This window comes from Cetorhinus maximus, chromosome 1, assembly GCF_964194155.1.
Source record: "Cetorhinus maximus chromosome 1, sCetMax3.hap1.1, whole genome shotgun sequence".
In the NCBI taxonomy this organism is placed as follows: Eukaryota; Metazoa; Chordata; class Chondrichthyes; order Lamniformes; family Cetorhinidae; genus Cetorhinus; species Cetorhinus maximus.
In genome coordinates, this window is record NC_135879.1 from 157,208,268 (window position 1) to 157,222,982 (window position 14,715).

At 40.8% G+C, this 14,715-nt stretch overlaps 1 protein-coding gene across 6 annotated transcripts in view; it reads left to right on the forward strand.

Moving 5' to 3' along the window:
- The first annotated feature begins 251 nt into the window (after positions 1 to 251).
- fat1a (FAT atypical cadherin 1a) overlaps positions 252 to 14,715 on the forward strand; it is a 202,482-nt gene continuing 188,018 nt past the window's right edge. For 4 of the 6 annotated variants that reach the window (XM_078548639.1, XM_078548676.1, XM_078548647.1 and 1 more), the window contains exons 1-2: positions 252 to 462; positions 11,159 to 14,442. In XM_078548639.1, the coding sequence (XP_078404765.1) occupies positions 11,187 to 14,442 (3,256 nt within the window). In that variant the 5' untranslated portion in view covers positions 252 to 462; positions 11,159 to 11,186. Of the gene's footprint in view, positions 463 to 3,077; positions 3,308 to 11,158; positions 14,443 to 14,715 lie in introns of those variants that run through there. The other 2 variants (XM_078548629.1, XM_078548657.1) reach the window with 2 other exon arrangements.

Here is a 14,715-nt window from a genome sequence, read left to right on the forward strand (position 1 = left end):
ACCAAAAAAAATCAAAGAACAAATTAACTGCAGAGAAATCAGAACAATCTACTGGCACTGTTATGTGACATATAGCACAGACGGGGCACCACACAGCACAGCTAATTACATTAAATTGTGTATTTTTCTTGTGAACTGCTTGGAGATTTTTTTAAACTTGGGAAACTTTCAGTCCATTTACAGACACTGGGGATCGCTGACGTCATCGCCTGTAAATCATAGTCATCCCAGTAGGAACTGTGTTCGCGGCTGAGTTTGGAAACGCTTTTACATGACTCTTCCACTTTATCGAGATCGCTATAAACTTGTTTTGAATTCCTGGAAATGGGATGATACCGAAGAATGTCACCTTCGATCCTATTCTCTGGCGGAATCAGTTAAAAAGCTGGAATAACATTCGCTTTTTCCCTGGTAATCCCCGGGATCTTATCTGCTCGGGAACTGTCGAATCCAGCTGGTCTGGTAAGTCGTTGCAATGGAATAGTGATTTCAAATTGATGCAGTTTCAAGTGGGGCCTTTTTTGCTTGATAAATTCAGTTAAATTCATTTTATATTGCACTGGCATTGACAAAGGGAATATAGATACTAATATACCTCGCCTTGACTTAAAATTGCTTTTTGCTGAATACAATTTTACAAAAGTAAATGTGAAAGAATTCAAAAGAAACTCGAATCGTTTGAATAAGCAACAAGCTTTTTCAAAGCACAGATTAAGTCGTTTTGAAAACAACTCAATGTGTGCAATGCAGAGGAAGGTGCACTGCACAGGTCCCGTTAAAGGTAACCTTTGGCAATGTTTTTACTGAAATGGTGCGATTACTCAAGTTTACAGCCTCGACTTCTGCAGCAATGAGGATCGTCATCTCTTCGCCCAAAAATCCTTTCTGTTCGAACATTGTAAAAGAGCGCCCCCGTGTGCTTCTGAAAAATAAGGCGCAGAACGGGGTTCAAAACCATGTTTTACAAAGCAAGAGAGGCAATGTCCCAATATCCATCCTGATCAATATTTAATTAAGGCACAGCTAAAACAAGGCGACGTTTTCGCATTTAATATTTTCACAATGTGCATTTATTTGCGAGCTTGGCGGAGTTTATTTGAGAGGAACACTGGTACTTTTATTTTCCAAATCGAACAGTGTGTGTTGAATGTAATAATTTTAGAAAAGCATTCCAATAACATTTACAAGGTGCAGACTTTTCACATGAAGTCGAGTAGGCGCGGCAGTCGGTTTGGCTCAAACATGGAATAATGCTACTCACTTGAAACTCCACAATAAAGATTGACTAATCTGACCTCTTTACCCGGGGCCAGGACAATGTTGAGATAATTAATACTTTTATTGTGGGGCCGATGATAATTCTTCGAACTGCAGCTTATTTTTTTTATAGTTCAGGTGAGACCTTTCTTTCAGTTCAATTTGATGTCCGCTCTCCCGTTTTCAATTCGCTTTGCATTTGTTTGCATGGCTTTTATGAGTAAGTAGTTTCGATTAAGTTTTGACGAGAAGTGTGTGGAGTGAGAGCGAAGGCATTCTAACGAGGAAAGAATATGTTTGATTTTAAATATAATCTGATTCTAATGACTGTTCAAATAATCCTCTATATAGTTTGTTCGGATCTATTGGAACCGCTTCATGCCATTCATTGCCGAATCTTTTGGGAGTTCTTTATTTCAGTCAGGTATTCATGATTAGATTGTTTGAAAAGGAAAGTGGTGACAAATATACTTCATCCTCGGGGTGTTTGCTGTTTGCAGTCACAGTAAACCAAACTGTTGTCTCACTCGCTCGTAACGTTAGGTAAAACAAATACTGCACCTCAAGAGACGAACTTTCCTCAGGGCACATTAATTTTAACTTTTGCATCTAAATAGACTTTGGGGTGATGGTTAAAGTACTGCTAGCCAATAATGTGTGAATAATGTGACTTATTACTATCGTCTTGTTTGTCTTTTGGGGAGGGGCAGCGCTCTTTTAAGTTGCACTGTATTAGATGAAGTAATTTATAAGATCAGTGAAAATGACTTTATTGGAATGTGGACAATAATGTCTTCCGAGAGTAGTGTTTTGCTGACTTTTGAGTTAATAACGAGACTCCTGGGTTTAGGAAGTGCTTTTGTAAATGGCATCGCCGTGGCATAGTTACCGTTCACTTTTTTGTTTGCATTGGGAGGTAATTAGGCGAAGCAGGTCGTTACCATACCATCATTTCAAGCGTCTACCTGGAGTTCTCCACACACCACACACTGTCTGTAGAATTCACACTGCCGCAAACTTTGCAAATGGTGGTAGTTTCACGTTTACAGTCAACGCACCAGCCCGTGCAGCACATCCTCTTTTCCGATGGTGGTATCGGTACGATTTAGTTCTCATCCCATGAAGCATTCGAGGTTGAAGTGAGCTGTGGAATTGGGGGAGGGGAATCTGGTGTGACCGGTTATATCTTTGTTCAGTTGAACATCAGTTTATGTTCTAAGTAAGGCGATTTAAAATACGCTAACGTACTCAATAGAAAACTTGGTTTCGTCTGAAGTTACGTCTGGAGAAAATTATGGTCTAGACTCTAGCCCTAAGACTGTGTGCCTGCCTTTCCTTCTCATTTCACTCAGTTGGCGCAATGGTACAGTATTGTTAACGGAACAGAGGAAGTTACGGGAAGATTTTCAGGTTAGGAGTGAAGTGGGAGAAAAGAAAAAAAAAAGAAACTACTTGAAAAAGATTTGGGGGGGGGGGAGGGGGGAAACACGTCCAAAACGTCGGAAAACTTCATCAAAGAATATCCGCAGCTTAAAAAAAAATGATTTATTCTTCACCCCTTTACAATCGATTTCGCTTCCACAAAGTTAAAACCAGGTTTACAGCCGGTTTCTTTAATCAGGAAACTTTGTCTGTTGAGTGTATGAATAAATGCAGTGGGGGAAATGAGTGTGCAGCCGGAGGGACAAGGTGGCAGGCAGCCTGTGTCCGGGGAGAGTGTGAAAGTGAGAGAGTGAGTCCTGCCCGGAGACACGCTGTGCCCCTGCATGCCAGCGGAAGCTAGTGCCGGGCACGGCGCATGCTCAGGGCGGGCCGGCCAGGGACACAGACCCATTCTCATCATGGTGTGTCCAGTGTGGGGGAAGCCGCCGGGCCGGGCTCGCTCTTTGCCCCGTTAATGTCGGGTGAGGTGAGGTGAGGAGAGGAGAGGGAAAGGAAAGGAAAGTGTTTTGCTGTGGAAAGTTTGTGTCTTTGTGCTGAGGAAGGGGCTTTTGTGCGAGGAGAGCTCGGGGGGGAGTCCGTTTTCAGCGAGCAGCACATTGCAACTACCGTGAGTTTCTCCACTTTTCTCCGTCACACACAGACGTTTCGAGACAAATATGTGCTTGTTTGTGTCTTTTTCATGTTTCTTTCGCCTCGTGGAGCATTCCTTGGAAAGTTAGTTCGTAGCAGTTTGGTGAAGAGTTTGGGTCAAACGTTTCCATTTGAACTTGTGAGACAGTGGCAGAGGAACACACTCCCTTCCCTCCCTCACCCCCTCACCCACTCACTCAGACACTCACTCACTCTCACTCAGTGGGTAAGAAGGGGGAATCAGACAGCTCCAGGAACCTGAGCGGGGATTTGCCATCAATGTTCCACATTCTCCCTCTCTCTTCACACACACACACACACATTAATTTAGCTTAATTTGTGCTTTTTTTCCCAAAAAAAATCATTATTTTCTCCTTCCGAATGGAGTCTGCCCAGAATGGTTAGCAGTTTGGCAGAAGAACTCGACTTCCATCGAGAGAGAGAAAACTTTTTCGGAAGCCTCAACAACAGGGGTACGCAGTCTCCAGAAAGAGTGCGATTCATTCCAGGCGCTCTGACCCGATTCATTTCTTTCTCTCTCTCACCAGGTTGGGGGATTTCGATCCTCCAGATAAAGCAGCTTCTCTATCTCTGAGCAGCAGGCAATTTCTTTTATCTGACCAGAGCAGTGTTCCATGTATTCACGGCTCTAGGAGTGCAGATTTGTTATGTTGGAGACAGCAACAAGGTTAAAATCAGAGAAGCCCTGAGAAGCTCGGCGCCTTCTGACCAATTGGGAGTTGTATGTTTAATTTTAAACGTTACTTCTTGGTAATCCAACTTAGCATTCTGTGATACTTTATAACATGCAAGATCGCTAATGAAGCGGCTTTGCCTCCTATTTATTTATGGAGTGCAGACACATGGTAAAAATACACTCCTGTTTCTACATTACAGCTTTAATTACTTTTTTTTAACCGAAGCGTTTCTAACATAATTGTAAACATTTGTCCAGAGCTCACTCAGGTGTTCTGTCCTCAGTTTACTTTCAAATTTTACTGTTTAAAATGGTGCCTAGTTGATCAGCTGAGTAGTTTGTGTAATTTGTAATGAACCGGTCGCGACCTAAGAAACTCATTCCTTAAAATCGTTACAGAATTGATCATTGATTAGGTGGAGCGAACAACGTAAAACCTTGTTTTCCGTTTTGTTAGCCTGTAATAGGAACTTCGGAAATACTGATGAATCAGATAGTAATTTGGAGAGAAAATAATCTGGTGTGTGTGGGGATGGTGGTGATGTGTGTGTGGGGGGGGGGGGGGGTGGGGGGAAACGATGGTGGTGATTGGGGGGGGTGATGGTGGGGGCAAAGTTGGGGGGGGGAGCGATGGTGGGGCAAAGTTGGGGGGGCGGAAGCGATGGTGGTGATTGGGGGGGGTGATGGTGGGGCAAAGTTGGAGGGGGGAAGCGATGGTGGTGATTGGGGGGGTTGTGATGGTGGGGCAAAGTTGGGGTGATGGGGTGGGGGTTGGTGGTGATGGTGGGGCAAAGGTGGGGTAGGTGTGATGGTGGGGTAGAGATCGGGCGGGGGGGTGCTGATGGAGTGGGAAGCATCTACTGATAAAGTCAAGATAGTGACATTTAATGGCCATTTTAATTTTCTGTTTTATTTTCAAAGAAATACTTCGTCTGTTACATTTATTGGAAATCAGCTTAGGAATAGGGACCATTGATTTCGTTTGCTAATTTATACTCAATTGACTTGAAACTTGGCAATTAAATTGTTGAAAAGGAATAACAGTTCAGTTTAAGAATTGAATTAGCTCTTCAGGCAATGCTCGGAGTTGTTTTAATGGACAATTTTTATACCAATCACACAGTTGATAAAGATGTTATGTACTTCTGTGACTTTCTTTTCATGTTCTGTCTGAAGTAGATTTAAATATTTGGTAAATTTATTTCAGATTTACAGAACTTAGTCAATGACTCACAAAAGCAATTTAGCAAATATTTGGACAGCTTGCATTCCCGATTGAAAACTTTCAGGATCTTTAGATTTGTTTCCCCAGTGTTAGGTCTCTTTTGCAGTTACCTTTCTACTGCCTGCTGCAATTTTGAAATCTCAGCAGTTAATTTTATCTGCTTGGTATAATTTACTGTTTTGTTCCTGGACATGACGCTTTATTGTCAAGGTCCTGTTTGCGAGTCAGCAGCTTTGTTAAACGGTTATTCAGGTCCAGTGGATTGACAAAGGTGGGGGCTGGGGTTGGGTGATGTAATGAGCTAAACTTGCTTTGGACCAATAGGGGGGTTTAGTTTCACACTCATAGATAAAGCATCAAGCTTACAGCACACCAGCAAAACCCTGGAATTGGATTACTGTATCTTAGAGATAACAACAGTATTATGTTTAAATCTGGTGATTGAAAATCTTAGTTTAAACCTGTATTAATATTTCAGCTTGCTTTATAAATTGTGAGCCTTTTGACATTGGGATCAAAATTGTAATTAATATCACCCAGTAAAATAACTATCAACTTTAAAAGGAGGAATGATCTTATTCAATTGCTTTAAGCGCCTTATTATCTTGTTTACAAAGTACTGAACAAGTTTAACGGATAAAGTGAATATGAAGAAAAACAACATTTGGGGTTAGATCTGCTTCTGCATGGTAGAGCATCATTGGTATTTTCCTATGACAGAAGTTGAACCTTGGCAGAAACTTAACTGTACAAAGGACCAGATTGTCGGAGTCTGAGAAGAAAATTCCAATGCTTGCCAGTATATCAGTGTTATCATTGAATGTGGAGAGTTGGTTTCAGAGAAAAGGATGTTGTCAATTCATAATAGTAAACTCTATAATCCCAGAGATCCCTTGGCTTACTAAAAAGAACTTATTTTGTTTGTTGCAGTTCCCTGACTAGTATTTGTCACACTGGCAATATAATATGCTCCTTTTCATATGCCAGGTTGCATGTGTTAATTGCATTTTGTGGCAAAAATATTTTAAAATAAGGTTGAAGTTAGGTGTGTTACAGTGAAGACTTCAAAGGCATGTTTGGACATGCCCTACTAATGTTGCAGCTTCCTTCACTAACTGTGAACATTATGAATTTTACTGCAAACTTGTAAATTTTGTGATACAAACTTACATAAACACCATTGCTCAAAACCAGCATTAATTGGACGTGGAGTCAGTGGGCCTAATTAATGATTCTCCTGATTTTCCAATGATTACAATTGATCGCTGGAAATTTGGACACATTGATTTCCATGCTCTGATTGAGAGAGATACTGAACTGGCAGCCTTGCTTCATGACATTTACCCTATGTAACGCACAAAATCACATTAAATAACAAGATAATGGAACTCTAATTACAAGCAGCTGGTTTAGGAAATGTACTCCTTTGTCAGCAAAGCAATGAAAAGTGTAATGGGTGAAATAATTATTAAGAAAAACAAAAGTAATTTATGTTTATTTTCTTGTTAAATGACTGTCTGTGCTGTAGTTCATCCTCTGACCCTTTTTCCATTAGCTCATGAGTCCCCAAGACTCCCACCTCTTTCCCACTCTATTCCTTTCCTTTATTAATGACCTCTTTCCACCATAATCCCACCTAAAACCTTTGCTGATGATCCCCCTGCACGTGGTCAACTTCGTTCAGGTCACACTCCCCTCTATGTTCACAATTCACAGTTCTTGTGATACAGACAATACATTTTATCAGGATCTAGTTCATGTCAATGACTGGAGCAATGAAATTCCTCCTTGCTTCAATTTGCTAATTAAACAACAACTTCATGGTACTGGCATTGTTAGCAGTTAATCCATCACCTCTAAGAATTGGTGGGTTCATCCTTAGTCCTTCCTCATCTATCGTTGTTGGCTTCGCTATCTTCTCAGGCTCGAAGTGGAACTCCTACAGTGCTGCCTTCAGAAATTCAATTTCCTTTCCTTTCCCCTCACCAAATCTTAACCCTGTATAAAGTACAAGCTTGTCTGCAGCATGTCTGGGAGGCTTTTGTAGAACCTCACTCTCACTTCTCGACAGGATTTAAGAAAGGTCTTATCTTCTGATTTGATTTCCCTATCCCCTATAATCTCCAGTCTCTCTCCATTCACTTTCTTTATTCCATAAATATTCTGTAGCGTTTTTATTCTGATCTTTCTGTTCTTGTTCAATATAAATTACAAGTACATTGTCTGACACACTTCCTCCTTCATGCACCTTGGCTCTGTTAGAATTAAGACTCATTGCACAATGTACTCCGCGTGACTCTTTCCTAAACTCTCAAAAAGTGAAACTCCTTACCTCCCTCAGTTTTTTTTCCCTTCTTATACAATTGTCAGACTTTGTCCTGCACTGTGGTCCTTTGCCCTTGACTTTGGTTTCTTAAAAACAAAAAGCTAAGTAATGGCCCAGTTGAAGAAAATGTCAGTAGTGATATGCTAAGGAGGTAGTGCTATTTTTGTGAAAGGAAAATGCAAATTGTAACCTTCTTCAATTAAAGAATTCAGAGTGAAGTTATTTTAAGAATGTGCTAAAATAGAAATTGCTTCCATGCCTTTGCATGAAAACCTTGTGTGTTGGAACCGCCCGCTCCTCAAATGTACTGAAAAGTACTGCTGGAGTAAATTAGCTTCTGGACAACCAGCTAATGTGCATGAAAATAGTGCGCTTGGTCCTGCCATGCACTGGAATTTAGTTAGTGTGAGCAAAACTGGGGCCTGTAATATGTTGTGGTTTATTGGATACTGAATGGCTGGCCCAAAAGGTTTAGATGGTTCCATAAGCTTTAAGAATGAAACACTTTTCTTTCGTTCAACAGGAGAGCTTTTGTTTTTGGTTATCTGATCATTTTTTACATTTTGTAGGTTTGGAAAGGTATTTAGGATTTTGACAGATTTTGGTGTTGGCGCTTAAGGTGAAGTGGTATATGACCTCACTAGAGAATAGACTGTGATGTTTTATTTAATGGTGTTATTATGAATTTTGATAAATGTTTAAAAAAACCCACAAGATTCTATTAAAAGGATGGAAAGCAGTCACCATCTAGGCTTCTATAAAAAGGATAGTTACATTGGTGAGGTACCAGAGGGCTGCTAATGCCTGTCCAAGTAGGGCCAAGCAAGAATAAATAACTTCTTGAAAGCTTGGAAGAAAATTGGAAGAAGATTTGTCAGGTTCGGCTGAAGTTCCCATCACATCTGTGTTGTGGAATGGATTATTTGGTGGCAGTAGTGAAAGAAAATACTTCTCGGTACTCTGAGGGTGCGTTATAATGCACCAATGCCACCATCCTCCTCAGCACGGGTATTGTGCATGGCTGCAAGTAGCATGTAAAACCATAAGGATTCATAAAGAACAGGTCGCCCTGGTGCTGATCTTTGCAAATCCTAGCAATTTTACAACAGCAACAATATCTTTAAGGCACTTCACATAAGCATTATAAAGCAAAATTTGACACTAAACCATACCAGGAGATATTAGGGGAGGTGGCCAAAAGCTGGGTTAAACTGGTAGATTTTAAGGAGCATCCAAAAGAGGAAAGCAAGACAGAGGGGTTTAGGGAGGAAATTTCAGGACTTAAGACCCTCTGCAACTGAAGGCATGGCCACCAACAGTGGAACAATTAAAATTGGGATGCAAAAAAGGTTTGAATTAAAAGAGCCCAGACATCTTAGAGGGTTGTGGGGCTGGAGGAGATTAGAGATCAGGAGGGGTGACACCATGGTGGGATTTGAAAACAAGGATGAGATGTTTAAAACTGAGGCATTGCTTTCGTTGGAAAACAGTTTAGGTCAGCGAGCCCAGTGGTGATGGGTGAATGGGATTTGGTGCAATTAAGGACAAGGACACCAAAGTTTTGGATGATCTCAGTTAACGGTGGGTATGGAGGCCAGCCAGTACTGCATTGGAATAGTCAAGTCTAGAGGTAACCAAGACATGGAATGGTTTTCACAGCAGATAAGCTGAGACAGGAGTGGAGTCGGTTAATGTTACACATCAGCTATGATCTTATTGAATGGTAGGGTAGGTGTGAGGGGCCAAATGGCCTACTGCACCTATTTCTTTTGTGGAAATAGGCAGCCTTAACAATGGCACATAGGTGTTTGAAAGCTCACCTTGGGGTCAAATATGACACCAATATTGTGAATAGTCTGGCTCAGCCTCAGACAGTTGCCTGGGAGTTGGTGGCAAGGAATGAAGTTTGGAGTGGGGACCAAAGAATATTTAAATGGAGGAGATTTCTGCAAATCTAGACCTGGATGTTGGACAAGCAGTCTGACAATTTAGAGACCATGGAGGAATCAAGAGAGTTGGTGATGAGTTAGAGTTGGGTGTTGCCAGTGTGTGTGTGGAAATTGAGGGCCAGCATATAGCTGGTAAACAGATTGTTGGAGGACATCAGAGGAAACGGAGTGAGAAGAGAAGCCATTGCAGGTGATTCTCTGGCTGTGGTTAGGTAGATAAGAATGAAATCAAGGGAGTGCGAACAGACCCAGATGGATGACGGTGGAGAAGCATTGATGGAAGATGGTATGGTGAGCTGTTTCAGTGCTTTAGAAGGGGCAGAAACTTGATTGGAGGGACTCTTAGAATTATAGAATAATACAACGCAGAAGGAAGCTACTTGAGCCATTGAGTCTGCATTAACTCAGAGAAATCCAATTAGTCCCACTCCCCTACTCTTTCCTATTTCCCTGAAATATTTTTTCTCTTTCAAGTATTTGTCCAATTCCCCTTTGAAGGTTACAGTTGAATCTGTGTCCACCACCCTTTCAGGCAAATCATTCTAGATCCTGACCACTTGTTGCATTAAAAAGATTTCCCCATGTCGCCTCTGGTTCTTTTGCTAGTAAACTTAAATCTGTGCCTTCTAGTTATTGACTCTTCAGCCAGTTGAAACAGTTTCTCTTTATTTACCCTTTCAAGCATTTCATGATTTTAAACACCTGTATGAAATCTCCTCTTAGCTTTCTCTGCCCTGAGAACAACCCCTCCTTCTCCAGTCTATCCACATAAATTTAATCCCTCATCCCGGAATTATTCTAATAAATCTCTTATATACCCTACCCAATACCTTCATGTCCTTCCTAAAGCATGGTCCCCTGAATTGGACACAATGCAGCAGCTCCAACATAGAGCTCTGGTAAAGATGGGCATGGATTTGGAAGATGACAATGTTCAAGGAATAAAATCAGAAAATGTTGGAAATGCTCAGTTCGACATTCAAAGACTTTGGAGAGGAAAGGGAGGTTGGAGACGGAGTGATGGTTTGCAAAGAACAGTGAAATCAAGCTTTTTTTTGAGAGGGGTGACAACGGCAGATTTGAAGGAGGAGGGGACAGTACCTGACGAGAGAGAACCGTTAACAATATCTGTTAACATGGGAGCAAGGAGGGAAGATAGGTTGTTTTTCATTTGACTTGTAGTGGAGTGTGTAAGGGAGACTTAGCAACACCAGCAAGGGAAAATATAAAAAGATGTTTCAAGAGCAGCAGAAAGATCAGGGTTGTGAAAAGGCATGCATAATTTGAGTGTGCACTGCCCATGATTTTCCGACTGCTAAATTTACGGGTTGGACATTCCCAGGTCGTGTGTGGCTAAATATCAGGTGCATTCTGGTATCAAGTGAGATTCTCCTAACAGCCTAGATGTGTAAAATTACTTCTTCAGTGCAAAAGAGGGAAAGAAATAGAAAATCTTGACAGAACTTTGTATATTATTTATTGTGTTTCATATTTTACAGAACTACTTCGTGCATGAAAGTATTTTTATTCATTGCTATGGATGTCATTCAATTTTTATTCTACAGTGTAAGAATTTATGCTGCTTAAAATGTTCCAATGGAAAGATTAAAATTCTACTTTTATTTTTTCAGGTCAGTTGGTGATTACTGAAGTGTCATCATGATGAGATCTGCTGCACTATTGTTTCCTGTACTGCTTTTACAGCTTTTAAACAGCGGTGAAGGAAATAGGAAGAAAGAACCAGTATCATCAATACAGTTCACAGAACATCTTTATAATGCATATATTTATGAGAATTCTGCAGCCAAGACCTACTTAGAAAGTTATGTAAAAATGGGTATTTACATCACAAATCCGTCATCAGAGTTTCGGTATAAAATTATTTCTGGAGATCATGAAAATCTGTTTAAAGCTGAAGACTACATTCTTGGGGATTTCTGTTTCTTGCGTATTAGGACCAAGGGAGGGAATACTGCAGTCTTAAACAGGGAAGTGAGGGACCACTATCTGTTGAATGTTAAAGCAGTTGAGAAAAAAACAAGCACTGAAGCACGGACAAAGGTTAAAGTCCATGTTTTAGATACGAATGACTTGAGACCTTTGTTTTCACCAACCTCATACAGTGTGTCTTTGGCAGAAAACACAGCTCTGAGAACCAGCGTAGCCAGAGTCAGAGCCACTGATGCTGACATCGGTACAAATGGAGAGTTTTATTACAGTTTTAAGGATAGGACGGATATGTTTGCCATTCATCCCACCAATGGTGTGATTACCCTTACAGGCAGGTTGGACTACACTGAGACAAAACAATATGACCTGGAAATCCTTGCGGCTGACCGCGGCAAGAAATTATATGGCAGCAGTGGAATTAGCAGCATGGCAAAGCTTACTATTCATGTGGAACAGGGAAATGAAAATGCACCAGTCATCACAGCTGTTACCCTTACCCCATCAGACATGGACAAAGATCCAACATATGCAATTGTAACCGTAGAAGATGAGGACCCAGGAGTCAATGGAGAAATAGCTTCTTTAAATATTGTGGCGGGTGATCCACTGCATCAGTTCAAGGCTATGAGGTCAAGCCCTGGTAGCAAAGAATATCGAATTAAAGCTGTTGACCAAGTTGATTGGGAAAGCCAATCTTCTGGATATAATCTGACACTTCAAGCTAAGGACAAAGGAAGCCCTCCTCAGTTTTCTTCTGTGAAAGTTATCCATGTTATCTCTCCACAGTCAAAATCTTTACCATGTAGATTTGAGAAAGCTGTTTATGAAGCCAGACTGAATGAGTTTGCACCCCCTAATTCTCCAGTTGTAATGGTTACGGCTAGTCCCAAGTATCCACAGATCAAGTTTGCTTTCAAATATTATGCTGATAAGTTTCATATTAACCCTGACACTGGTCTCATCACTACTAACAGCTTTATTAAAGCACATGAAGCTTCTCACTATGAACTTGAAGTTATAATTGTTGACAAACAAGCATCAACAAAGGTGGTTGTTTATGTAATAGATATGAATGATAATGCTCCTGAATTCAAGCAGTCATCGTATAAGGCCAGTGTCAGCGAAAATGTACCAGTTGGTACCAGTGTTCTGGCTGTGAGTGCCACCGATGTTGATAGTGGTGAAAATGGGTACGTAACATACAGCATAGCCAACTTGAATCCGCCACCTTTTGTGATAGACTATTTCACTGGAGACATCAGTACCTCAGAGGAACTGGATTATGAATTGATGCCAAGGGTTTATAATTTGAGAGTTCGTGCATCTGACTGGGGCTCACCGTATCGTCGTGAAGTTGAAGCACTTGTAACTATTTTCTTAAGCAATATAAATGACAACAAGCCACTGTTCGAGAAGGTGAACTGTATAGGTACAATACCGAGGGATCTAAGTGTTGGTGAGCAGATTGCTACCGTATCTGCTATTGATGCAGATGAGCTACAACTGGTAAGATACCGGATAGTATCAGGGAATGAATTAGATCTGTTTGATTTAAATCCCAACTCTGGTGTTCTTGTGTTGAAGCGGGCTTTAACAGATGAACTTGGCCTCCAAAGGTCTTTTTATAGCCTACAAATCACAGCTACAGATGGGGAGAACTTTGCAACTGCAATGTACATCAACATCACTGTAGGAACCAGTCGTAAACAAGTTAATCTGCACTGTACAGAGACAGGAGTGGCTAAACACTTGGCAGAAAAGCTTCTCCAGGCAAATAAGATCCACAATCGTGGAGATGCTGAAGACCTGTTTTCTGACAATCATTCAATTAACCGCCATGCACCACACTTTGGTTCTTTTCCAACTGTAATTGAAGTTAAAGAAGACAAACCAGTAGGAACAAACTTATTATTTATAAATGCTACAGATCTTGACAATGGCTTCAATGGGAAATTGGTCCATGTAATTTCAGGAGGTGACCGTGACAGCAGATTTATTGTTGATCTGGAAACGGGATGGCTAAAGGTATTCACTCCACTTGACAGGGAAAAAACTGATCATTACACGCTTAATATAACTGTCTATGATCTTGGGATACCTCAGAAGTCTGCTTGGCGTCTAATAGATGTGAACATACTGGATGCAAATGATAACAGTCCAGAATTTCTGCAGGATATGTACTCAGAAGAAGTGAGTGAAAACAAAGATGTGGGCAGTGAAATTATTCAGCTTGAAGCAACAGATAGAGATCTGGGTGCCAATGGAGAAGTCAGATACTCTATTCTGACAGACACAGACATGTTTGCAATTGATAGCGTAACTGGAATTGTGAAGGTTATAGGGTTGCTGGATAGAGAAAAAAACCCTGTCTACTTACTGAAAATTGAAGCCAGAGATCAAGCTAAACAGGAGCCACAACTGTTCTCAACAGTGTTGTTGATAGTGACTTTGGAAGATGTAAATGACAATCCACCTGAGTTTATTCCTCGAAACTACCACATTAAAGTTCGAGAAGACCTTCCAATAGGAACTGTTGCAATGTGGCTGGAGGCCTATGATCCTGATGTTGGGCACAGCAGTCAGGTACGCTATAGCCTGATAGACAATGGCGAAGGATATTTTGATGTGGACAAACTAAGTGGAGCTCTACGTATTGTGCAAAGGCTAGACTTTGAGAAGCAGCAGTTGTATAATCTGACTGCTCGAGCGAAAGATAAAGGACGGCCAATTTCTCTATCTTCGACATGTTATATTCAAGTGGAAGTAGTGGATGTAAATGAGAATTTATACCCTCCTGTCTTTCCTTTCTTTGCGGCTAATGGATCTGTTAGAGAAGATGTTCCTATTGGTACACCTGTAATGACTATAACTGCTTATGATAATGATAGAGGCAGAGATGGAGAAGTTAGATATTCCATAAGAGATGGATCTGGACTTGGAATCTTCAAAATTGATGAAGAAAAAGGTAGGCTGTTTTAAAACTTATCTGGGCTTTCTTTTTCTATCTCATCTTAATCCACTTTCTTTCACTTCAGCTTATTTGTTATATAGCTTGTCTCCTAGCTGTTACTTAAGATTCCAACTTCCAGGTAGCTGATGTACGTAAGGATTAGAGTGAAGGAGTAGGTATAGAAGGAATTGGTTGCAGACAGAAGGTAATATGGAGCAAAGTCCAGTTTCTAACAATGATAAATTGTATTTATGGTTATATGGATTCTTTAAGTCTTTTCATATGGTT